This window comes from Oryza glaberrima, chromosome 11, assembly GCF_000147395.1.
Source record: "Oryza glaberrima chromosome 11, OglaRS2, whole genome shotgun sequence".
Lineage (NCBI taxonomy): Eukaryota > Viridiplantae > Streptophyta > Magnoliopsida > Poales > Poaceae > Oryza > Oryza glaberrima.
This window is the reverse complement of record NC_068336.1, coordinates 18,003,937-18,029,208: the sequence shown is the minus strand read 5'-3', so window position 1 is coordinate 18,029,208 and position 25,272 is coordinate 18,003,937. Positions and strand designations below refer to the sequence as shown.

General features: G+C 43.0%; 4 protein-coding genes across 4 annotated transcripts; 2 read left to right on the top strand and 2 right to left on the bottom strand.

Annotated features, from left to right (window-relative positions):
* Positions 1-216: 216 nt before the first annotated feature.
* LOC127753915 (protein COFACTOR ASSEMBLY OF COMPLEX C SUBUNIT B CCB1, chloroplastic) lies at positions 217-2,649 on the bottom strand. The gene is made up of 4 exons (XM_052279362.1): positions 2,296-2,649; positions 1,425-1,549; positions 714-866; positions 217-629 (listed from the first exon to the last, which is right to left on the bottom strand). Exons 1-4 carry the CDS (start codon positions 2,623-2,625, stop codon positions 443-445), a joined length of 795 nt encoding a protein of 264 aa, XP_052135322.1. The 5' UTR covers positions 2,626-2,649; the 3' UTR covers positions 217-442.
* A 7,320-nt stretch (positions 2,650-9,969) lies between these two features.
* Positions 9,970-11,215, top strand: LOC127755302 (uncharacterized). The gene has a single exon (XM_052280956.1). The coding sequence runs from the start codon at positions 10,020-10,022 to the stop codon at positions 10,953-10,955; it is 936 nt and encodes a 311-aa protein (XP_052136916.1). The 5' UTR covers positions 9,970-10,019; the 3' UTR covers positions 10,956-11,215.
* A 3,332-nt stretch (positions 11,216-14,547) lies between these two features.
* On the top strand, positions 14,548-17,241 carry LOC127754023 (N-alpha-acetyltransferase MAK3). The gene is made up of 4 exons (XM_052279475.1): positions 14,548-14,822; positions 14,926-15,052; positions 16,557-16,612; positions 16,834-17,241. Exons 1-4 carry the CDS (start codon positions 14,628-14,630, stop codon positions 17,047-17,049), a joined length of 594 nt encoding a protein of 197 aa, XP_052135435.1. The 5' UTR covers positions 14,548-14,627; the 3' UTR covers positions 17,050-17,241.
* Positions 17,242-17,868: 627 nt separating this feature from the next.
* On the bottom strand, positions 17,869-24,611 carry LOC127755642 (uncharacterized). The gene is made up of 7 exons (XM_052281333.1): positions 24,182-24,611; positions 22,714-22,827; positions 21,696-21,839; positions 21,281-21,613; positions 20,029-20,142; positions 18,950-19,443; positions 17,869-18,656 (listed from the first exon to the last, which is right to left on the bottom strand). The coding sequence occupies exons 1-7, from the start codon at positions 24,542-24,544 to the stop codon at positions 18,233-18,235; spliced, it is 1,986 nt and encodes a 661-aa protein (XP_052137293.1). The 5' UTR covers positions 24,545-24,611; the 3' UTR covers positions 17,869-18,232.
* Positions 24,612-25,272: the final 661 nt, after the last annotated feature.

Here is a 25,272-nt window from a genome sequence, read left to right as displayed (position 1 = left end):
AACAATTTCCCCCGTCACATCAACCTATGTGACCCCGAAGACTTGTTACCTAGCCTTCCCACTATGTGACTCATGGAAATTGTTTTGGGTTCTGATACCACTTGTGGTGGAGCAGGCCCAATGTGACCTAGGTAGCCCACGGTGGGTGAGCCGAGATGCGCACTCGAACATTTACTACTATGCAATTCAATTTTATTATTTTTTGCACTGTCTATCTTCATGAAAAGAGTTGCTTGTTGAGTCACTATATATATATCCTAGGTAGAAAATTTGTGTCACAATCTTAATGGAGTCTCACATGGATACACCTCTTTTCTTCTCAAGCCAAGATACAGATTTGCCCGTAGGTATTCAAAATCTCCCTCACCTGAAGTTTGAACCAAGGGAACTGCTCTTTTGAACTCTTTTGTTAGCTCTGTTCTGTAGATAACAAGCTATTCAATCATGTTTCAAAGATCCCCTTAACATATATCATCCCCTTCTCACTGAACTTGAGCTCCTTCCTCATCTGCTCCACTTGGACATCATCACCCCGCACAAGAATTTCGGATACATTCCCGTCATCCGATAAAATCATTTTGACCTTGATCTCTTCTTTTCTTGATGCCTTTGTCCAGTAGTATACACCCCTGAACCATCAAGAAGGGACAGGTTACTACATTTGACCTGGAAATTTCATTCTAAATTTCTGCTATAGAGTTGCAGAGACATACGCCAATGGGCTTAAGGTCATAAGCCAGAACCAGTTGTTGCCACCCTCCGGGACTGCAATTGATAGAACAAGACCGACGCTGCCAAGGCTAATGCAGGTGCAGAAGGTAAGAAGTGCTGCTTGCCCCCTGCTCGGCACCATTGTGCCCTCAAAACTGCGCAAAAAACATAAATCGTGCCTCAGTTTGCAATGCATTTTGATGTGAAACAAAATGCATAAGCTTATGCTAGATATGCACTATATAAACAACATGGGCAGCTTTACACTGTACTTCTCAACGGTACCAGGGCAAAACTAATAAATACAACTGCTATACTAGTTTGGGTTTCCATTCTATTACAACTTCCAAGTAATTTGTGAGTATCGGAATTAATGTAATTCTAGTGTAAAGCATTGTTAAGTAGAAAATATTACTTGTTCATATCTTTGCTTCAATCAAGTTCCGTGTTTGAATCAACAAATTACTATGACTGTTGTTATGGTGGAGATCACTGTGAACCTAAAGGTACAACCCACAACATTTGGATTGCAAGAAGAATAAAGAAGCACATTAACACAGCTGGTGTATGTGTAAAACTGTTGTACAAAGTCCCAATGGTATTGTCACACCGTGCTAAAAGTATAGTCCAAGGGTTATCCTGTACTTCTGCATATCATAGTCATAACTCAGTAGATTACTGCATTAGGACAGAAATCCGATCTGGCTACTTACGTGATAACCTCGCCACGGTCAGAGATGGTGAAGTTGTTACGGGTGAAGAACGAGAGGATCTCCCCAGCCACCTGGTTCGGCGCCATCGTCTGCCCTTCCTCCTTGACGAATGTCTTCTGCACAACCTGCACTAGCCAATTTGACATAGATGACAACCACACACTATTGGTGGACATCATGCGAACAGCTCAAACCGTCAGAATGAAAGGTAACCACAACGGTTCACGACTGGTGGATGGAACTAGCAAACACTAATTTACTACAAAAAAAAAAAGGAATTCGCACACTAATCCACAGCACATCTCGCTTATGCTGCTGTAGTGTTTTTACTTCTCGTACAACATTTTTATACTTGTATATATAACTTTTACTCTTCATGTTTTGAATGAGACTAGCATGTCTAATGCCGGTTAAAAAAAAAGGCAAACCACACAACCATGCTACTGTTTTCAGCAACGAACTAAACAACACCACCTAAAGACCGCTCAATTCAGAGAACCAGCAGCCAAACATAACTAAGTCACCATGAAATTTCTCTATTCGCATCATTGACTAGACAAATTTATAAAAAAGGACGCAACGATTTTGATACAGCAAAGCAGTCATGAATCCCTATTGGATTTAATGGTGGTTCTTGCACTGACAAGAACACTCTGCAAAGAAGAACTTGAAGGAAGTGAAAAAGCAAAGCACACTCAGCCACTCGTTGAGCTATCTACAGAAGCAGCAGTCACCTCCAAAGAAAGGAGGAAGGAAGACAGCCATGGTCCAATGCGAAGAGCTCTCGAGGCTCGAGCGCGCGCATGGCGACGGGCATCGCCAACACTCGTCAGAGCGAGATGGAGGAAGCAGCAGAGGTGGAGAGCCGTACCTTGGACTTGACGGAGCGCTTGATGAGCGACCAGAGGCCAGGGACGGAGAGCACGAAGAGCCCCAGCGACGTGTAGTAGCTCGCCTGCGAGTACCCCGTCGCCCCGGCCACCGCCGCGTCCAGGAGCACGGCGGCGGCGGCCGCGCCGCCGCTGCCGTCGACGAGCGACGCGCGGGGCGGGACGACGGCGCGGCGGGCCCTCGCCCGTCTCGGCACGGCACCGCGCCACCGGCCCCCACCACCGGCCGCCGCCGCCGCGCCGCCGGCGAGCGACGGCGGCGGCGCGCGGAGAGGCGGGAGGAGGCGGGTCGCGGCGGCGGTGGCTTCCATTTGGGTCGCGGGAGATAAGGCCGGGGAAAGTGTATTCGGCGATGTGTTGATTTCGGTTGGAGTGGGCCCACATGTAAGTGGGCTGTGGGCCAGGAGTTCGATGTTGGGAGGAGGAGGATAGGACACGTGGTAGAACAAGTGCGCTTGGTTTTTTTTTCTTTTTGGACAAAAAGAAATTTATGGCAGTTCAAAACAATTCCGAATTTTTGTAGTTAGAGAAAACCATTGCCTATGAAATAGGCCTCTGTTCTATAATTCAAGGGATTTTCTTAATCAAATTTGTCTAATAAAATCATAAGATAGTATTATATTCTTCACCTACCAACTTTTATACTAGTTTGTTACTCTACCATCTCACATCTACAAACTTTTATAGTACCTTATTCTTTCACTCATTGCCTTGTGTCACATCACATATCCTTTTACTACTTCCTTAATTTTTACCAAAAAAAAGAGTATAATCCCTTTTATTCACGGATGAAGAGAGTATAAGCTTGCTTTTATACTGCATATGATAAAAAAAACCTCGTTTAAAATCAATACAATGTAAAATGTGTTGATGCCAAAAACAGGCCTAGGAGATCTGCTTAGCTCCAGTGCAAGACCAAAGGTTGATGAGATGCGGGCATGCCAATCAGTTTGACCCTGCAACAGACAAGATATGATGAGCCGGTCGGCTGACAAGCCAATGGAGTAATTACAGCCGATGCCGATACCAGCCGATGTCGATAGAGTTTTGAGCAATCGGCTATATGTCCAATGTAGATAATGATATAAAGTCGATCGGATGATGATGATAAATAACAATAATATAATCCAATAGAAACCAATTGGCTAATAATGATATGATAGATAAACATCGATCTGAAGGTTAAAGCATACATCGGCTGGAGGCCCGATGTCATAAAATCCACAAGATTAGATTAAACAATGAAACCTTTGTTGTCATCGGCTAGATCCGACTTATATGTATATGCAATCCTTATAAGCCGATGCAACGTCCAAATAACTTATCGGCTAGTACCCCGATAAAACATTAGCATGAACCTATCGGCTTAACAAGACTTATATTATCAACAACCATCTAGTAGGTCAAACCTATCCGATGTAGCACGAAATTGTATATGATTATCTAATACTCGATGAGCCGATAGATCTATCTAATGTGATGGATATAAAAAATCTATTTAGAACAACATTGTGATTGTAAAGATATATCGGCTAAGACAGAAGATCGGACCTAACCGAGACAGTCCCAACTAAACCGATGCGTCTCTAAATACAATGCAATTAGAGATAGAATTGAGATATCACGTAGGCAAATATATTAACCAAACCAGAGCGATCCAAGAGATCGAAGCGATGCAGCCTTGAACAACACCAACATAGCCGATAGATTCATCAGGGCCGGCGGAACATAGGACTTACCCCTTCACCGAAGATCGAACTGAACCGATGCAGCCCCACGTCAGGTGCCAAATTCCGTCGGATGATAAGTAAAAACCTTAGGAAAGAGGGTGGCGATGCGTCAAGAATAGTTGTATTGATCGAGAGATAAATTACAATGACCCTGGGTGTACATATAAAGTCCTTACACTAAACACACTTTCCTAAAGATAAAGGAAACTACTTCCTCCGTTTCACAATGTAAGTCATTTTAGCATTTCCCACATTCATATTGATGTTAATGAATCTAGACATATATATCTATATAGATTTATTAACATCAATATAAATATGGAAAATGCTAGAATGACTTACATTGTGAAACGGAGGGAGTAACAAACTGTCAGGGTTATGGATACCACATACCTAATAGTAGTTGACTAAATCTCGGCAAGATCCACCACATACCATGTCTTATACGGAAACAACCTTCGGATAGGGATGGAGTTCCGGATAAGGAAAGACAACCAGAGTTCTACATGGAAACGACAAGGACAACTCCGATTGTGTCCATATTGGTTTTCCTACTTCTACTTGGACAAGGGGACACCTATGGGTATAAATACAAGGCCCCCTAGGAGGAGAGGGGATACGGACAACATGGAACAACAGAAGCCACAACATACAAGCCAACATACGCCAAAACAAGACGCCGGATATCGACTTCAGAGATAGGCATGGCTAGTCCCCTGCGGTGCCTACGGATACCGTCAGGAGAGATATAGCGCTGTCTCTGATCTCGCCGGATGTGGATTCGAGGAGGAAGGCTACCCTGTTGTCGACTACGAGTCAGACCTTCAGACTGCCATGTCGACAACAGTTAGATAGGCTACCCCAAATATTGTACTGGTGTGATTATGATGAATAAGAGCAACGACCGGCTTCGGCCAACAGGATGTAGGTTTATTACCTGACAATTCAGGGGCCCGAACCTATATAAAAATCCTCGTCTCTGTCTCTTTTACTACAATCTCGCATATATCCTAGTACCAACGATCCCCATACTATGCAAATACCAGAATCGTGACATCAAACGTCGACACAATTATTTCTAATAACCTAATTAATAGATAACTTACCATACCGCATCCTCCGTGAACTTGGACTCTTCTGGATAAATTTCCTTTAATTGACCCGACTCCATCAAGAACACAACTGCTGGCGATTTGACAACTCCTATCGGCCGATTCCAAGGCTTTGAAGCCGATACTGACTCTAGGCCGATGATAACTTCAGGCTTACCAAATTTTGGCGTTAACAATACTATACTTGTGTTCTAACCTTTTCTCATATGATCCATATGAAATGTTTTATTAGTCTCTCTATTTTCTTAATACATGATATAATTTTAGAACCACTCATCTTATTTAAAAAATTATGTAAATATAAGATGAATGATTAAACATGTGTCAAAATCAACAGCATCATCTATTAAGAAAATAAAATATTTTTTATATTTTTTACCCGGCCTTTATGTCCAACCGGATATATGCAGCCATTTAAATTGGGTACTTAGCCTCTTAAACAATCTAATCTAACCTAATCTAAAATTCGTTCATATGGATATTTGAACTTAGAACCTTGGGATGAAGATATAGAGGATAATGAAGATAGTATATCTTTATGTCATAAAATCTATGTGGAATTTAGTTATATATCAACAAGCCATTGTTGATCAATTGATTAATATTATCAATTTGGTTCTGTATTGTTTTGTAAAATAGTTGAAATTAGGTGATTCTGAATATTCAACCATAAAACTCATAGTTATATCACAACAAGTTATAACATCTGATATTTTTCATACCTCAATTGTACAGCCCAAGGTTCTCCGAAGTTCACTCTATCATAATTTATTTCAAAACATAATAAGAACGCAGGCTCTGTTGCTCTAATGTAGACATGAATTATCATTAGCTTTGATATGCTTTTTAATAGGTATGGATTTAGGTTAAAACAACTCCTTTACCTTTTGTCGAGCCAATCCTATATATGTACTTGAATTCTTGTTCGAGAGTTTTTATCGAGGGAATTCATCGGAAGATAATAGCATTTACTTTTTTTATCGAGCCAATCCTTAGTACGTACTTGAGTCAGATATTAGCATTTAGTTTTGTAAGTGGTCAACTTGTACCTTAAGAGCACCTAAGAACCAGGATATTACTCCCTCCGTGTTTTAATGTATGATATCGTTAACTTTTTTTAAGATATATTTGACTATTTGTTTTTCTTAAAAGAAAATTATGTAATTATTATTTATTTTTCTGTGATTTGATTTATCATCAAATGTTCTTTTAAATATGACGTAAATATTTTTTCTATTTGTACAAAAATTTTAATAAATAGAATAAATGGTCAAACGTTAGTTAAAAAGTCAATGGCGTTCTATATTTATTAAAATACCTGGAGAGTAATAATTTTTCACGCTCGTATACCGGCCGGTCTCTCTCCTATTCTTGCTCGATTCTTTCTATAAATCAGTTAATATGGATGAGATGATAAAGCCGTGCCTATATATACTCACACCTTAGAATTAATCTATTAATACGTTATTAAGCCTAATTGACGCCGGCGGCCACAAGGGGAACAACGACGACGTCAAGCCGGAAGTGTTAGGCTTCGGCGGCGGCGACACTCTCGCCGGAGGAGGCGGTCGCGATGGCGTGGCTGCCGTTCGATGGCCGGCCGCACATCGGGCTCGTCGTCTACGACGACGCGCGCAACACGGCGGTCCTGGTGCGCCGAGGAGGGTTCACGGCCGGCTCGCTGCCGCTACCGTTGCCAGCGGCGCAGGCCGCGGCGGCGGAGGAGGAGGGAGTCGTCGTCGGCGGCGGTGGTGGCGGCGGCGGCGCGCGCGTCCGCTACTGCCACTGCGGCGTGGAGAGCCGGGAGAAGGTGGTGCGGAGGCCGGGGCCGACGCAGGGGCGGCGCTTCTTCGGCTGCGGCAGGTGGACGGCGGCGAGAGGGGCGGCGTGCGATTACTATGTGTGGGACGAGGCCGCGCCGTCGACTTTTGGTCTCAACTCTCAACCAAGTCCACCACGTGAATAGCAGATGGCGATGATGATCCATCTCGATTGATAATGGCAAACAATAATAATGTCGATTAGTTCATCATTCCACACACCATTGTTTTTTTATTAATAGTTGCTGTGTTCACCAGTAATCCAAGCCTACGTTACCCAGATACTGATACGCGATACGGGGATACGAGGATACGGCATTTTCTTAAAAACACCGATACGGGGATATGTCAATATATATTTAAAATAATAAATATATAGAGGTAAATAACTATGAGGCTGTAAATAGAGATAGCCAATACATGACATCAATTGATCAATACACCAAATTTTTTTAGTACAGGCTCACCTTGAAGCTCCCATGGATATTGTGCTCCCATGTCTGGTCGCTAGTACTACTAATGAATCTGCAAAGTGCAGCCGCATAGCCACGCTAGCAGTAGCAGTACGTACGAGTGCTAGAGATGCACTGCCACTTCCAAAACTCATTGGAATTAGGAGAGGAGAGAACACTTAGCACTAAGATGAGATGGGGAAACACGCAAGAAATGCAGATCGAGACTTCAATGGGAAAGAACCAAGTAGCTTGGTGGCGTACTGATGGTGTTGGTCTTGGCGGCCAGTGGAGACGCTGCACCAAGTGGAGGAGATGCAGCGACCGGCGGTGGCCCTGCGCAGCTGCGCTCAGGGGCGGCGACGCACTAGGCGCTCGAGCTCGATTGCGGGCTGGTTGGAACCCTGCGGCTTGGTTGGCGATGCGGCGGCGGAACCCGATAGCTAGCGGAGGACTCACGCCTCGGGCATGGATGCGGCGATGGGGAGGACGTGGCCCGTGGGAACTGCATCAGGGATTGGAGCAATAGCAGGCGGCGCGGCGACGGATTGGATCGGCGCTTCGTCTTCCATGGATGGGTTTGGGTGTATCAGGAGCGACGGGAGGGGACGTATCAACGAAGTATCCGATTTAATTTATTTTTTCGAAAATCGAAGTAAATAGCGATACGTACGGATACGTATCGGAGCGTATCCGATACGTATCCGTATCCAATGCAGTATCCAATACGAATACGTGGCTTTTCAGCCGTATCTGGGTAACATAGATCCAAGCATCTGCTAAAAGCATTTGTCTTGCGTAGATGGAGCCAAGTTTGTCGTAGCAATGCCATACCAGGACGGATCCAAGATAAAATTACAGGGGAACTCATCTCCTTTTTTTTTTCTTCGGCCCTCTTCAATGATGATCCAGCAGGGAGTTCCTACGCTGGATCCGCCCTTGATATCATAATTCACACATGGATGCGGCTAATCATCCATTTCAAAATGAACTTTAGAATAGGCCCTTTAAGTTGCCCCCAACTTTGGGGGCTATTTTTAATACAAAGATGAAGTACACTACTAAAAAGGGTTTTTTCCATGTGGCTAAATCATATTTTCATAGCCGGAGCCTCCAGGTGTTTGTGAAAAAAGGAATTTTTACAGGCGGGTAGCACAACAACTTGCAAAAAGTATTTTCGCGGGCGGGTGTTATGTCATCCGCGAGCAAAAACAAAAATCGCAAAAAAAAAGCTTTTTGAAACCCTAGTTCAAATCCACCCTAGTCGTTGTCAGATCCGCGAGGGAGGCGGTAGCCACTGTTGGATCCATGAGGCAGAGGGTTGTTGCCATCGTTGTCGATGCAGTCTACCGCCGTTGTCGTAGTCATTGAGACCTCGTCTCACCCGAGGTTGACGGTGGCGGATCCGTGAGGGAGAGGGCCACTGTCGTCATCGTCGATGCAGTCCACCGTCGCGTCGTCGAGACCCTGCTGCACCCAAGGCCAGTGGCGCAGATCCGCTACTCCCGAGGTAACCGCCATCAGATCCACGAGGGAGAGGTCCGCTACCACCAGACCTGTGAGGGGAGCTGGTCTCTCCCGATGCGGCGGAGACGCCCTATGGAGGCTACGTTGTTGCCGCTGGACCCACTGCTGTCGGAGCCGCAGTCCATCGGCCTCCTCGTGCACCTCCACGAACTTGTAGAGTGAGAGAGGATGAGGAGCAGAGGACTCACCCAGCGGCGATTCTCCCATCGACCTCAGGTGAGGAGAGGAGTGGGGGTGAGAAGAGAGGAGAGGAGGCATTGGAGGAGGGGGAGAGGAGAGAAGAAAGGGATGGGACAGCTCTTGTGCCAAGCGGATATCTTAAGATGGCCACATGCAATAATCAATTTCTCCATGCGGGACTTAGCTGAACATCATCTAATTTTTTTTACATGCCGACGTTCTTTTAGCCCGCCTATAATAAATAGGGTTGCGCCTAGAAAAACCGTTTTTAAAGTAGTGGTAGCAAACTTCATATTCTTTTTTTTTTCGAGGTCATACTTTTAATTCGATAACCTTGTATGCATAAAATCTTTCTATTGTTTGTTCAGTATAGCCAATATGTATAACCGACGCAAAAGTATATACATTAACCTCCGTATCATAGTGTAGCAAAATCTATTATCGGCTAGTATACTGCATGATATTGTTGTGTGAAAACGAATCATTAGTGATATTGTTGACAGTTGCAAATAGCAAGAGAACATATGCAGTCATGAGTCATAAGGGAATATATATAAATTCCTTTTAAAAACTAAAGGTACAGAAAATGAATTCAAAATGTTTGGGGACCTCAAAAAGTGCGTCATACCGTGTCGTTCTTGAGTCACGCGCGCATAGTTTCCGAAAGATATTTGACCAGAAATTAACGCTGCTGATGCGAGGTCAAAATTCTCGTCTACCTGATTCTTTTCAGATTTCCAGGCAATTGCCGGGGAAAATCTGAAAGCATCCTTACTTAAATCAGCGTGCTTGATGGTGAATTTACACCAAACAATTTTGATTTTTTGAGCGAAAGGTAATTTGTGTAGCTGCTTGATCAGCTTACACTCTCTTGAAGTTTCTATATGAATACCGCGGCGGCGAGCGGAGGCGATGGCGTTGCCGGCGTCCAGCTCCAGGAGTTCGCCTACTTCGTGGTCATCGACTTGGAGGCGACGTGCGAGAGGGGGAGGAGGATATACCCGCAGGAGATCATCGAGTTCGCCTCCGTCGTCGTCGACGGCGCCACCGGCGAGCAGCTGGCGGAGGCGTTCCGGGCGTACGTCCGGCCGTTGCACCACCGGGAGCTCACCGATTACTGCCGGGAGCTCACCGGCATCGCGCAGGCCGACGTCGACGCCGGCGTGGACCTCCGCGAGGCGCTGCGCGCGCACGACGCGTGGCTGGACGCGAGGGGCGTCAAGAACGCCGCCGGCGGCGGCGGCGGCGGCGGAGGGTTCGCCGTGGTGACGTGGGGCGACTGGGACTGCCGCACCATGCTGGAGGGGGAGTGCCGGTTCAAGGGGATCATCGGCGACGGCAAGCCGGAGTACTTCGACCGGTGGATCAATCTCAAGGTCCCCTTCCGGCAGGTGTTCGACCGCGGCGGCGCCCGTCGGATCGGACTGGAGGAGGCGCTCGCCGTGGCCGGGCTGGCGTTCGAGGGGCGGCCGCACAGCGGCCTCGACGACGCGCGCAACACGGCGCGCCTCCTCGCGCTCCTGATGCGCCGGCGAGGAGGGGTCAGGCTCGCCATCACCGGCTCGCTGCCGCCGCCGCCGTCGCAGCTGGTCGCCATTGGCGCCAGCGCGGCCGCGACGCCGGGAGTCGGCGGCGGTGGCGCGCGCGTGCACTACTGCCAGTGCGGCGTGGCGAGCAGGGTGGGGGTGGCGCGGAGGCCGGGGCCGACGCAGGGGCGGCGCTTCTTCGGGTGCGGCAGGTGGACGCCGGCGAGAGGGGCGGTGTGCTCCTACTTTGTGTGGGAGGACGTTGATATGTCTCGAGCAAATCCACGGCCATAGCTCATTTCGTATTTAATAATAATAATAATAATAATAATAACAATAATAATAATAATAATGTTTTTGTTCTAATAACTTGGACGAGCTATCAGCCTATCACGCTGTGGCTTTGTAACTGTGTCGCAGATTTACGAAAGTTTTACACTTACCGAAGGCGACTACAGACCTGTGGGTTTGGCATTGGTCTACTTGAGTTGAGCTATGAGTGCCCTCATGAAAAAAAAATAAATTATGTCACTTTGAATTGGGACACTATCAAATCACTAGCTCTACAATGGAGGTCACGATGTAGTATTTTGGCAGCTTTTAAAAAATAAAATTATACTATAGTAAGTTAAAATTAAATTTAAAATTTTGACCGCGGAAGGTAGGAGGAAGAGCAACTGAAGGGTTGTCTACATAAGGGGACATAAGGAAGATGGCAAAATTTGTTACATGGCATTTAAAATATATAGTTTTGTTGCCAGACACCCAAAAACGTGAATTTGCCCAAGAACACTTTAAAAATGTGGCATTTTACCCTAGGACACGTATGCATTAAAATATAATATACATCTCATTGATGAGAGAGAAAACATGCAAAATGTTAGTTTTACCCCTATCTTCTCCCCCATTCTCACAGTCATCTTCCGGCAATAGGACGACGAGATCCCTGCGCAGCACCTGTGGGCAATAGGATGGCGGACGAGATGCCCGGTGGGCGACGATGCACCTGACACGGCTCAAGGTGTGGTAAATGGTGAGCAAGGTGGTGCGGCAAGAGGACGGGTGGAATTATGACGTGCGGAGGGTGAACAAGCGGACACTCAGAGAGCACCTGCCGTCAGGTGATGGCGAGACGCTCGCGCTCGTGTGCAGGCCACCGGCGATGGTCGAGTGCATGGTGTGCCCATGCCTGGAGAAGATGGGCTACGACCTCAACAAATCGTGCCTTGTCTTCTGCTCCACCAGCGCTGCCCTTCGCTGCCTCTGCCGCAGATGCCACGGATGACCCTGTTCCCCATAGCAGCATGTGGCACAGCTCGAAGCTACCGGCCCTGCTGCCTATGGTGGCTAGCAGATCGAGAGCAACACGGTAAAAAAAAAAGGTGGCAGCCCCCTAGGGGGCGACGGCAGCGGAAGCGGTGAGCGGCGGTCCTAGGTCACTCGCTCTGATACCATGTTGGATAGTATAGAGACGAGAGGAATACTGCGTAGCGTGGATCTATTGTATTGAGCCTCAGGGGACCGGTATATATAAGAGTACATAGGGAGGAGATAAGGAAGGATTACACGTATGAAAAGAGTCCACACAAATCAATCATATCCTAATATGACTCTAACTACCATATACTCTAACACTCACCTCTAGCAATGGCTGTCCGGGACCCACGCCCGCTCCTCCCTCCTCCACCGACAACACAATCCCAATCTCCAAACCTCTCCCCCTTCACCCCCAATCTCCATGGTGAAGAAGAGAGGGCAACAGTGCCATTTTGTTAAATTCTCTCTCTGGCTCGAATGAAAATAAATAGTTTAATGGTGTTAGTGTCCAGCAGCAAATTATTCTTGAGCAAATTGACGTTCCTATGGTGTCTACCAACAAAGATCACTATAGTGCGTGTTTGCTGGCTACGAATGTACTAAAATCTTCTATCTACTAATTATTATTTTATCTTGGTTTCTATTGACGATATGTCCTATTGTCCTGTAGAAATTGACATGCTTCACTTTGCAATTTTTACCATCATACTTTCTATTAGTCCTGGCCCATGTTATGTGCTTTTGGTTTTGTTGTCTATCCGATCATGGCCGAGACTTGAGAGGTGAATTGTTCAAGATCGATTCATTAGGATTAATTAGGAGTGTTTTTAAACTGTTGGTGGTTTGTTGTATTGCACATAGGTTGCTCATGAATCTTTGTGTAACTAGCGGGGCATTTTGTTAATTGGAGAATTAGTGATAATTTTGTCGATGGCGGGTGAATCCGTCGCCAGCGACCATAGGGACGATGGCGGTGGGCCTTGGGCAGGGACTATTGACGATGGCGGTGGCGACGACGGCGGTGGCAGCAACGGTCTCCCAGCCTCGGGCGTCTGGATCCGTCACCGGCGACCGCGGGGACAACGGCGACGGGCCTCGGGCAGGCCGGCGGCGGTGGCTGCTGGATTAGGGTTCCAAGGCGGCTTTTGATTTTCACGTGTGGGTGCTTCACTTGCACGAAAAAATCGGATTTTCACAGATAATTCGTTCCAGACGGACGAAAGATCCGCACGCGAAAACCGCTTTCGACCGCATGGAAAAGTCGTTATTGTACTAGTGTGCGTACGAAGCAAATTGGGATTGAAAATGTGATGCCGTGAATGCAATTTAAATTGAAACGATTTAGGATGATACTTTTTTTAATAAGTATTCAAAGACAAAACCAATTTGATTCAGTGTGAGTGGTACTTGGTCTTTCATTTGTAATAATCAACTATATATACTAATTCCAAAAAAATTTAGTCTAAACTTTGTGGAGTTGACACCTCCAAGACCATTCTTATGGGTAAAAAATATAAGATGTGTTACGAAGATAAAGGTTTTCATGTGGCTCATATTCTGTAATAGGCTAAATACGAGAAATATACTTGATAGAAAATATTATCCTTAAGAAGATGCGACCTTTCATGAGTGATTTGCTTTAGTACAGAAAAAGAGACTCCCATACAACTTTTTCTTTTCCTGTCCTTGCAGCAGAAATTGTTGGGAGAGAATTGGTACAAAAATGAATGATAACCTAGAAGTCTTTCACATGTTGGTCTTGGCAAGAATTAGATTCATAAGAAAGGAAAAATGTTTATTGCAGGCATATCTGAAAATAAAGAAATAGGAAGATCTTTGAGAATATTACTCATGGCATGGAAGTCTTTCTTTGTCCAAGATGAATGACTCTCTTAGCTCCCTGGATTCTTCTTGGTTACAATGGTTATAATTTTATTTCTTTTATTCTTTTCTTGTTTGTACATAACTTTTTTTAATATATATAACAAATAGGCAAGGTCTGGTAGTTATTTTTTTTAATAAAAAGGAAAGTGAAAAGGAAAGGGTAAGAGAATGGACAATAGTGTGACGTCAGCATTTGAGAGAAAATGCCACATACAAATTTTTGATGTGGAGGAAAGAAAAGTAGGATACAGGAGGATGTCGTCATATATAATAACTAGAGAATACCCCGCGTGTTCTCCGGGATCCCGAGTCTTAATACAAGTTGCTGTGGAATTCCACTATAAATAGTCTCCCTTTGTCCCATATTTCTTGTCTTTCAGATTTAGTGCTTCACACTGACACCATAATTTACAATGGTAAATCGATAATTTTATGGTTGCATTTAGTTTAGTACCAAATATTGATAATGTTTATGAAAATTGGTGACATCACATTTATTCCATCATATCAAAACTTAAACAATTTTATCAACTTACCAAAAATTTTGATATGACTAAATTTTAAAAAGGTTTATTTTGGGAGTAATCTTAAACATGTCCTCGCTAAAGATTGGGGGAGACGTGGAGTACATAGGAGTATGTTCCAGTCTTTAGGTGTTATTGCTTTAAGATTGGTGACGCCACGTGTCAAGATTGTAGAACGGGCGTGGGGTTCAAGTGCCTCTCCCCAACAGGAGTACCTCGTCGGCGACCTGCGGCGGCGGCGATGTCGGCGGCGGCGGCGGAGGCCACCGAGCGGGGCGAGCCCTCGGGCGGAGGCGGAGAGATCGCGTACGTCAGCTACGGCGGGGAGCACCACCTCCCGCTGGTGATGTCGCTGGTGGACGAGGAGCTCAGCGAGCCCTACTCCATCTTCACCTACCGCTACTTCGTCTACCTCTGGCCCCAGCTCACCTTCCTCGTACGCCCTCTCCTCCCCTCACCTCGCGCGCGTGTTTCACAAGAGTTCGTGAGGATTTGATGCGTTCTTGGTTGATTTGATTTGGGGGACAACCCCTCAAAAGGCGTTCGATCCCAAGGATGGCAAGTGCGTGGGGACGGTGGTGTGCAAGATGGGGGAGCACAGGGGGGCCTTCAGGGGGTACATCGCCATGCTCGTAGTGCTCAAGCCCTACCGCGGCAGGGGAATCGGTGAGCCCTCCTTCGATTCTCCAAGAAGAGTTTCTCTGTTTGTTTGATTGGTTGATTGACTGGTTTGTTTCAAAAGGGAGCATATTCTTCCCTTTGATAGTATCTGCACAAGTCTGTCCTGAAAGGAAGCGTAGACCACTGATGAATCTAAATAAGAACTTAAGAATCCTGCTGATTGGGAGGAAAGCAAAGGGTTTTTCAGTTTTTGTTCCAATTCGATCTGAAATGGCTGGCACCTGGTGGAGTGGTGGGCGATTTAGTACGGATTTACAATCTTCCATCGATTTCGATATGATATCCATATGTACTAAATAGGTGTTTTTCCCTTGTTATGCTTGCACAAACTTAATTGAGTATCACTTTTACATGTGTCAAGAAATTACTAGCTATAGGTCTTATAAGTCTAATTTGTTTCATGATCCTTTCACACTACCATTTACTTGTTTTTTCTCTGTAATAGTTGCTTTGTGTTGATATGGTATTATTTTTGTCTTAACATCAGCAAGTGAAATATGTCTGTGTAGCAGAGTGGAACGAAAACTAGCTTACTAAGTGTTACTGGTTTTCTAAAAACGATGCCATGTTAAGTATTTTAGTAGGATTTCTTTGTTCTTTTCCTGCTTGATTTGCAGAAAGGAAAGGCATTTTTTTTTATTTCTTTTATGGGTACAATAGCCTTCTATTGTTCCCTTCTTTTAAACTATATAATCTTCTCTCATCAGTTGCAATTGAGATTTGTGCTATTATTTTGATAAAATGTTAGTTAACTTTGTTTAGGTGGTTTTCTAGTTTTGTGTAGGAGTAGGTATTGTGTTATGAACCAATATTCCCATGTTTAGTTTTCCCTGTGACAGATGTCTCGTGTTGGGTGCTTCAGCGATTCAGTCTGTGGCACATGAGAGCATTTTGGTCGATTAGTTCTTTATGGTTGGAGCCATTTAGCAATTCATCTGGTGTTGTAGCACGCAGCCTATCCTTATCGTTACATCAACTTCTTGCATGAGATGATTTCTTCTTAGTGTCATACACTTGGAAGCGTGCTGACTATAATTGATGTAGCAATAAATAGGTGTGGTGCGACTTGCTAATGCATATATCCTGTGTGGGCAGTACATTTTTCATAATACTTTTATCATGAAATGCACACTGATATTTACATATATCTTGGTACAATGGTACAGATAGTCTGTTTATCTGAAAAACATTGCCTTTGTTGTTTCTGTAATGACATTCGCAGCAAGGATCTTGACAGCTTTAATTGTTGAATCCTGCCTGACATGAATGACCTTTCTCGATGTATGAATAGAGTATATGGTAGCTTTGTCATCTGTTAAGAGTATTGCGAAAGCTCCAGCTTCAGTTCGAATAGCTTTCCTGAAGTATACCAGTGCTTTGCTTTTGCAAATGATCCCCATTTGTCTTTTTTAATTTTATCTGTAATAAGCAATTAAATGGACACTATGTTGGCCTTTATCAGCTAACCCTCTGTTTCTTCATGGTACAGCCACCGAATTGGTTACGAGATCTATTCGGGTAATGATGGAATCTGGCTGTGAGGAGGTAATCACCACTGTGTTGTTATCTTCTCACCCGATGAAAAACTTATTATCATCCTATTGTCGTTTTGGTACCCATCACTTGACTTTCTTGGTGTAAAATTGCTTCATTGATTATTCAATTATGCCCTAGACTAATCTGCAATTTCCATAATAACAATAATATCTTTCGTGAAATTAGTACAAAAATTGAATTATTTGATATCTGACTCGCTCTCCAACCAGGTGACACTTGAAGCAGAAGTTACGAACAAGGGCGCCCTCGCCTTATATGGTCGTTTGGGTTTCATCCGAGCAAAGAGGCTGTACAGATACTATCTGAATGGCGTCGACGCATTTCGCCTGAAGCTGCTGTTTCCTCGCCCTGATCCTGGTATGCATCCAATGATGATGCTAGGCAATGAGAGAGATGACCAGCACATGGATTCTCCTTACTTGTGATACCATTCTGGTCGATTGATAGGATGAGTTAGGATCCAAGGCATTTTGCTCTTTTATGTCAGTTTGATGATGCTTTTGTAGCTTTGCTGTAACTCTTGTAACATTGATGTGTTCAAAGATAGTATCTTATTTGACATGGCATTATGTTTCTTTCAATCCATGTTAGGCGGTTGAAAAAGAATGCCTTATTACATACTCCCTCTGTTTCTAAATATTTTACATCGTTGACTTTTTAACATATGTTTGACCATTCGTCTTATATTTAAAAACTTTTGTGAAATATGTAAAACTATATGTATACATAAAAGTATATTTAACAATGAATCAATGAATCAAATGATAGGAAAAGAATTAATAATTACTTAAATTTTTTGAATAAGACGAACGGTCAAACATATTTAAAAAAATCAACGGCGTCAAATATTTAGAAACGGAAGGAGTATATTTCATTACTTGGCACTAGGATGAAGAGTAGTTGGGGTATGAATTTGTATACCGTTTCGAATATTTCGATCCATTTCCTAAATTTATGGATTCATTGATCTTACTGGCTAACCCCTGCATATGCGGATATGCCACACATCAGCATCTACCCAACTACAAACTGCAAGATTCTTCATATTCATTATGAGCCTAAAAGTCCTTGCAAAACAGTTATGCCTAGAAGTTACTATATTATAATTCATTTTGATTTTTTTCCCACGGCAAACTTATTTAGTTTTGATCAAATTTATAGAAAAATATAGCAATATTTTAAACATAAAAACAAAAGGCCATCAAAATATATTCAGTGTTATATTTACTAAAATTAATTTGGTGCTATAAATATTTCTATAGTTTTCTATAAACTTGATCAAAGGTACTATCACGAAGTTTGACTTAAATAAGTCAAAGCAACTTATAATATAAAACAAGGAGTATTTACATATAATCTTGGCTCACACATGCAGCTACATAGGATGCCACCAATCTAGCCAAGCTACATGTAGGAGACGAATCACTCTAATACCTTATGCACAAAAATTACATGATAAAATTATATGGGGAGGTTATGGCCACCATCGATGATACGGGATCGCTAGTGCATCCGGTGGCATATGTGAAGCTCAGGAGGATGAAGAAGCAGCAGCACTTGGTCTGAGAACAACATTGTTAGCAGAAACATCAGTTGGCCATGGAGCGATCACTGGTATGCTGGTGGTGCTGCGACAGCATATACTGACGGAGCAGCAGCCACATTGTTTCCATCACAGGATGCTGTGTTCCCTGGGTAGGAGTAGATCGCCGAGGAAGCTCCATAACAGTAGTAGGTTCCAGGTGCATGAGTGATGTAAATGGCAGCCTGCTCGAATTGGCTCCCCTCAGATGAATGTGCCGCAGCTCCAATCACACTGCTTGGCATAGACCCATAATTCCTAACGTGTTGTAAGTTTGTCATAGCTGCCCCAGTTGCTGAAGCACTTGGAGTAGCCCCAGAATTACAAACTAGTTCTGAGTTTGTCGCAGCTGCCTCAGGTGCTGCGGTTGCACCGCTTGGAATGGACCCATAATGGCTAATAGGTTGCAAGTTTGTCGTGGCCGCCTCATGCTCTGTACCGTAGGTAATTCTGAAATTGAAGACAGTAGCAAGGAACAAGTAAGACTTCCAAGTAGCTGCAAGTAATGTTCTTTCAGATTTTAGACAAAATCACAAATTATGGTTCTCTATTGCGCCTGCAGGCTGCAAGTATCAGTTCATTAAGTTTTTCAAACTATGTCCAGTAACTGAACAATATAGTTTTGAGACATCAATGTTGTCAGCATTGGCCTACACGCTAAACATAATTTAATTCGGTTCGGAGAAACAGCCAACACATAATAAAATGGACAAACAGGAAGTACTAGAACCATAAACGCATACCTCTCAGATGTAGTTCCTAAGTAATGTGATCTTGGAGGATCAACTGGGTGCATGCCAATTTGGTGGGTGGCATAATATGGGGCAGTATAGTAGCCAGTAGCCGAAACATGATCAGAAAGAGATTGTTGGCCATAGAGATTGTTGGCCATAGAGATATTGTTGGCTGAGGGCAATGAACTATATGCTGTGTGCGCTGCTTGATATGGATACTCAGCTGTTGACATATGGTAAGGAGGTGTAGTGAACTGCATGTTTGGAGGAGGCATCTGAGCATATGAATGTGCACAAGATTCAGGTGGCATCGGATGAGCAGTCGAAGGAGGAATATAAGAAGTTTGGTGCTGCTGATGCACATAAGCAGCTGGCTGTGATGGATGAGAAGCAGGAGGTAGGTAACCAGCAGGAGGAACAGGATGCCTGTCACTGTCATTATGGAAGAGTGCAGATTCTGGCATTACAATAATTGGACGAAACAATGCTCTCAGTTTCTCAACCTACAGCAGAGTAACAAGAATGATGAAAATAGAATAAAGTAGAAGTATGCTATAGTTCAAAAGTCCCATAAAATTTGATGCAGAAGGGAAAAAATGGAAGATAAAGGTATATTATTCTTTCCTATTCCATCTCACCGCCAGACTATTAACAAAAAGATTTAAGAATAGCACAAAAGAGAGAGAAAACAAAAGAAAATAATAAAGAGGTACATGTTCTTATCATGCCCCACTTGTGTTTCTCTTCTAATATACCAGCAATTAATTTTCTCAGCACAAAAAACATAAATCCGTTACTACACAGGCAAAATACAATCAGAAAATTTATTCATTCTCTAAAGTAAAAGAATATGAGTTTGACTGGAATATAAAAAAAAATGTGATGTGATCTGTATTATGTAAACAATACATGGAAAATAATAAGCTTCAGGCCTCAAAATCCAAACATGATGAAAATTCACATGTGAGTATGTCACACAAGATTTCAGAAGGAATATGTTTTAAGGTCTTTATAAAAATTAAGATTGGGTCCAATTTGTTTCATCTTCACACTGATCATAATATCAACAAATGGTGATTTGACCTTACCTGCACAAGGGTAAGTTCTGGGCTGAACTTCCCATTGGAATAATTCTCTTTTATAGCAGTTCTTAGGCTACTCTCTGGGATAGGCATGAAATCACCATCAACTGTAAATTTAACCTGCACTAATAAAATGAACATAAGTGGTCACTGAGATTTCTATATCGAGAATAAAATACAGCTAATTAATGAAATTTTATTATTAGGATTCGTTAAAATATTTTAATTCGATAGTAAACATCACAAAACGTGAGGTAGGAGGAACACAAATGTCAGGAAAATACTAATAGCGGACAAATTAGTTCATGTCAGGGGGGCTCCTAACATGTCTGCCTCTCTGGCTCCTAAAAGAGATAAAGTTGTGGAAACATGTGCCATTCATTGCATCTGTAATTAGTTCTGGTGAAGAGAATGTTAGGCCTCTCTCAGGGCCCATATGTTCACCACATAAGGTAAATGCTAAAAAGGAAAAAAATATCTTGATTTAATCCTTAATGTTAGATCTTGCAGTGCTAAATTACAATAGGCCAGCATGATTTTGCTGCACTATATCAGTTTCTGCAGCCAAGCAAGCGCATGGTCTAAGGTAACCTAGCAGGCCAACATTGGACTCAGTCACAACTCACAAGCACCAGTAAAGGTTCTTCATGCCATATAGACTGTTAGTTAACTCATCACAGAAGTAACAAAGACATTCTGCAAAACTACTCATCACCCAATTTGGCTTCATGTGTTCAAAATGTGCCCCTGTATAACAGATGTGACAGAGATAACAGTAATACCAGTAATTGCTCATGTTGGATATTTTATACAACAGGTCATTTGAATTCACAATTTTCTCCTTTATATCGATGAAATGCGTTATTCACCACAAAAATACCTGCTAGAATTCTTGGAACTTCAAAACCGAGCATATATTTGAATTCAGGATAACATGTAGTATGCTAATCCTAGGATATGCTAATTCATATTTCCTTTGCTTAGTTCGATTTGACAGAAGAATTCCACAAATGCTAGAGCAACCAGAAGAAGAATGGTGTGGGAAAAACAACAGTTTAGAACAAAACAATGAGTTTTGGATTATCTAAATCACAGATCAAATTTGCAATTTCCATCAACCATCACTGTGAGTATTGCAATGACATAAAGATCCTAATCAACCATGTCAACATATATCATTACTTGGTGAACTATAGTCACAACAAAAACCCGTTTCCTCTGCAGAATAAACACACATAGCACAACGACAGAGAATTACCTGGGCAGGAAAGCGGCCCCGGAAGGCATCCGGGACGAGTGTGAGGCCACCATTGGAATCGGCATGGTAGGGCCCATAGAGGTGCTTGGCATCGAAGTCATAGAGAAAGAGCACTGTGCCACGCCTGATCCGGGACACCACATCTAGACTCCCCAGTGGCAAGCCCATCACCCGGTGCCTGTAGCACTCAGCTTTCGTCACGCCATTGCACATGAAGATGTACCCAGCAGGCGATGACATGGAGGACCCACTGGAGCAACCATTCTCATCATTCTCTGCCGCAGAATGTGGTTTGTCACACACCAGAGAAGGTGCAGTAGGGGACATGGAGCACTGCAACACATAGATATGAATTAGCTTCATGTGGCACCAGAAGAGCAGTTAGAAAAGGAATATAAGAAGTTTGATGATGCACATAAGCGGCTGGCTGCGTTGGATGAGAAGTGGAAGGAGGTAGGTACTCAGCAGGACGAGCAGGTTGCCTATCATCAAAATTATTTGGGAGTCCAGGTTCTGGTTGCACAACAATTGGGCGAAACAATGTTCTCAGATTTTCAACCTACAACAAAGTAACAACAATGATGAAATAGAACGAAGTAAATATATTATATAGTTCATGAGCCCAATAAAATTTTGCACAGGAGGAAATGGAAGATAGAAGTATTATCCTTTCCTATTCCAGCTAGCTGCCGGACTATTAACAGAAGTCAAGATTCAAGTATAACATAATAGAGAGAGCTATATGTTCTTATTATACCCCATTTGTGTTTTTCTTGTGTTATACCAGTCATTTCTTTTCTCAGGACAAAACACATAATTTCAATACTAAGGCCCTCTTTGTTTAGGCTTATAAGCTAGCTTATGAGTTGAAAAGTCTAAGCCTAAGAAAACAAGCAGCTTTTTGCAGCTTTTTCATTTGGCTTTTTTAAAGCCATAAGCCACTCTTACACTATTAAGCCAAAAGCTAGGTTGGAGAAGCTTTTTTGGCTTATGTGAGGTAGAGGTATGACTCCAACATTAAACTTGGGACTTTTAATCTATTGGCTTATAAATCATATAAGCCAAAAGGCTAATTTAAAAGCCTAAGCCTAAACAAAGAGGCCCTAAACAGCCAAAATACAAGCAGAAAAGACATATTCAATCTATGTAACAAAAGAATATCTGAGTTCAAGATAAATAAAAAACGCAGATGTGTCATATAAAGAAGACACTGAAAAGAATAAGCTTCATGCCTTAAAGCCCAAACATGATGAATTGTCAGTACATTGCAACCCTCCCAACCTCGATTTGACTCCTTATTCACAAGTGGCACAGGAGGAATTTTAGAAGGAAATGACAATATGTTTTATGATACTTATAGAAGTTAATATTAGATAGAATATGTTTCATCTTTACTCTGATCACAGTATCAACAAATGCTGATTAAAATTTACCTGTGCAAGGGTAAGTTCTGAGCTGAACTTCCCATTGGAATAGTTCTCTTTTATAGCACTTCTTAGGCTACTTTCTGGGATAGGCATGAAATCACCATCAATTGTAAATTTGACCTGCACATATACAAGAACATTAGTTGACACTGAACCTTCAACTATATTGAGAATAAAATACAGCCAATCTACGAAGTTGGTTATTGGACTTCATTATGATTTTTAACTCAAAAGTCAAAAGTAAACAGCATATAACTGCCAGGGAAAATAAAAGGATGGTAGACAGGTTAATTCATATCAGTAGAGCACTTCTAATATGTCTCTCTGATTCCTAAAGGAGCTAAAGTTGTAAGCAAACCTGTACCATTGGTTGCTCTCTTTTTTTCTTTTGAAGAGAACCATTTGTTGCTGAATTAGCTCTGGCAGAGAGAATGTCAATAAACATAACCCAGCCGATATATTCTCACCACACAAGGTAAATTTCAACTATATAAAGAATCTAAATCAAGGTGAGTTTGCCATCCCACCAACACCTCTTATGACTTGTAATAAGATTATTTTGCTGCTATGCATGCAATCATTGCAATTGTACAACTTATGATATTTGATTACAGATACGTTGCGACAGATGGGTATTTGGTTAGTAGGAAAAACAATTTTTCATCGTTAACCTTAGATTCTGCTGTCCTAGACCATAATAGCCTTTTACAATTTTGCTGCATTACACCAGCAAGGTGCTGCAGCCAAGTGATCGCATGGTCTACGACAATCCAGTGGACCAATGTTATACTAAACCACGTGATACAGCAAGGTTCTTCAAGCCACAGGCTGTTGGTTAACTCATCAGTCATCACGGAAGTAACAAAACATTATGCATAATTACTAGTGCAATGAACATGGCTGATTGTCAACCCTTCTGACTAAATGTGTTCGAAATGTGCTCCTGTATAACAGATGCGACAGCACTAACGTATGTTACATTTCGTCCTGCCGGTTATAAAATATGAATAATTTCAAATGCAATGCATAACGTAGCACAAAAATACATTCTCGAACTCAAGGAACTCCAAAACCGATAAGATGTATGAACTCAATGAAAGATGCTAATCCTTGGAAACGTGTGTACGTATTTCCTTTTCTATGTTTGGCATGTTGTACTCCTACAAAAATAATGAATTTACATTCCCTTAAATAGTACATTATAATCACCGCATAGAATGTGTAGTAACATGATGGCTCAAATTACCAAATTTTCCATCAGTCACCATTCCGCGAGAAATACGGTTCTATAAAAATGATTACCACTCCAAGTCCACAGCATTCTCAATTCATCACCGTTCTCCAATAATAACAAAAACGATATCCTAACCACGTGACGTCAGCATGTGTCCCACACAACCGCATTCCTCCTGCTGCTTGCAGATGAAACGCACGGAGGAGCGCGACGGCGCGGGGGGAGGGCGAGTTGGGTTACCTGGGCGGGGAAGCGGCCACCGAAGGCAGCGGGGGCGAGGTCGAGGCCGCCGTCGGAGGCGGCGCGGTAGGGCCCGTGGAGGTGCCTGGAGTCGAAGTCGTAGAGGAAGAGCGCGGCGCCCCGCCTGATCAGGGAGACGGCGGGCAGCCTCCCCCGCGGCTGGCCCATCACTCCGCGCGCGTAGCACTCCGGCTTCGTCGCCCCGCTGCACATGAAGATGTACCCCGCCGGCGACGGCGACGGCGACGACGGCCCGCCGGGGAGGCCGCCCTCCTCCTCCTCCGACGGCGAGGCGTCCCGCGGCCTCTTGCGCGGCGGCGGAGACGTGGCCGCCGTAGGGGAAGAGGAAGGGTGGTCCGCCATGGATGGAAGCGAAGGGGAGAGAGAGGGGTTTTTTAGGGTTTTTGGTTGGATGGCTGCGGTGGGAGTGGATGAGTGACCGAAGCGTGACGGCTGCCGCGGGTGTACTCAGGTGATGTCTGCCTTTTTTTTTTCTTTTTTCTTTTCAGGTTTATTAAAAAAATATTCCCTCCATTTTAGATTATACTCTCTCCGTCCCATAATATAAGGGATTCTAAATTTTTGCTTGTATTGTTTGAACACTCGTATTATTAAAAAAAATTGAAATTATTTTTTTACTTACTTTATTATCCAAAGTATTTTAAGCACAACTTTTCGTTTTTTATATTTGCACAAACTTTTTTGAATAAGACGAGTGGTCAAACAGTGCAAGCAAAAACTCAAAATCCATTATATTATGGGAACGGAGGGAGTAATTTATAAGTCGTCTTGATTTTGACCAAAATTAAATTGCTCCAAGTTTTACCAAATTTATAGATAAATATACAACACCAAATTAATTTTATTAAATATATAATTGAATATATTTTCGTAATATATTTGTATTGGGTTGAAAATATTATTACTATTTTCTACAATCTTGGTTAAACTTGGAGCAATTTAACTTTAACTAAAATTAAAAAGACTTGTAATCTGAAATGGAGGGAGTAAGTAAAATTTATATTATATACCGACTTAAAAGGCAATATTTGAAAAAGATATTTAGATTGGAAATATCTTAAATTTAACTC

Coding starts and splice junctions, on each gene's coding strand:
- LOC127753915 (XM_052279362.1), bottom strand. CDS start 2,625: ATGGAAGCCACCGCCGCCGCGACCCGCCTCCTCCCGCCTCTCCGCGCG. Junction 1,550..2,295: donor AGCGCTCCGTCAAGTCCAAG/GTACGGCTCTCC, acceptor TGGCTAGTGCAG/GTTGTGCAGAAGACATTCGT. Junction 867..1,424: donor GACCGTGGCGAGGTTATCAC/GTAAGTAGCCAG, acceptor TTTTTTGCGCAG/TTTTGAGGGCACAATGGTGC.
- LOC127755302 (XM_052280956.1), top strand. CDS start 10,020: ATGAATACCGCGGCGGCGAGCGGAGGCGATGGCGTTGCCGGCGTCCAG.
- LOC127754023 (XM_052279475.1), top strand. CDS start 14,628: ATGTCGGCGGCGGCGGCGGAGGCCACCGAGCGGGGCGAGCCCTCGGGC. Junction 15,053..16,556: donor CTACCGCGGCAGGGGAATCG/GTGAGCCCTCCT, acceptor TTCATGGTACAG/CCACCGAATTGGTTACGAGA. Junction 16,613..16,833: donor TGGAATCTGGCTGTGAGGAG/GTAATCACCACT, acceptor CTCTCCAACCAG/GTGACACTTGAAGCAGAAGT.
- LOC127755642 (XM_052281333.1), bottom strand. CDS start 24,544: ATGGCGGACCACCCTTCCTCTTCCCCTACGGCGGCCACGTCTCCGCCG. Junction 20,143..21,280: donor GGGGCCGCTTTCCTGCCCAG/GTAATTCTCTGT, acceptor TTATTAGTGCAG/GTTAAATTTACAGTTGATGG. Junction 19,444..20,028: donor CAGAACTTACCCTTGTGCAG/GTAAGGTCAAAT, acceptor ACTCTGCTGTAG/GTTGAGAAACTGAGAGCATT.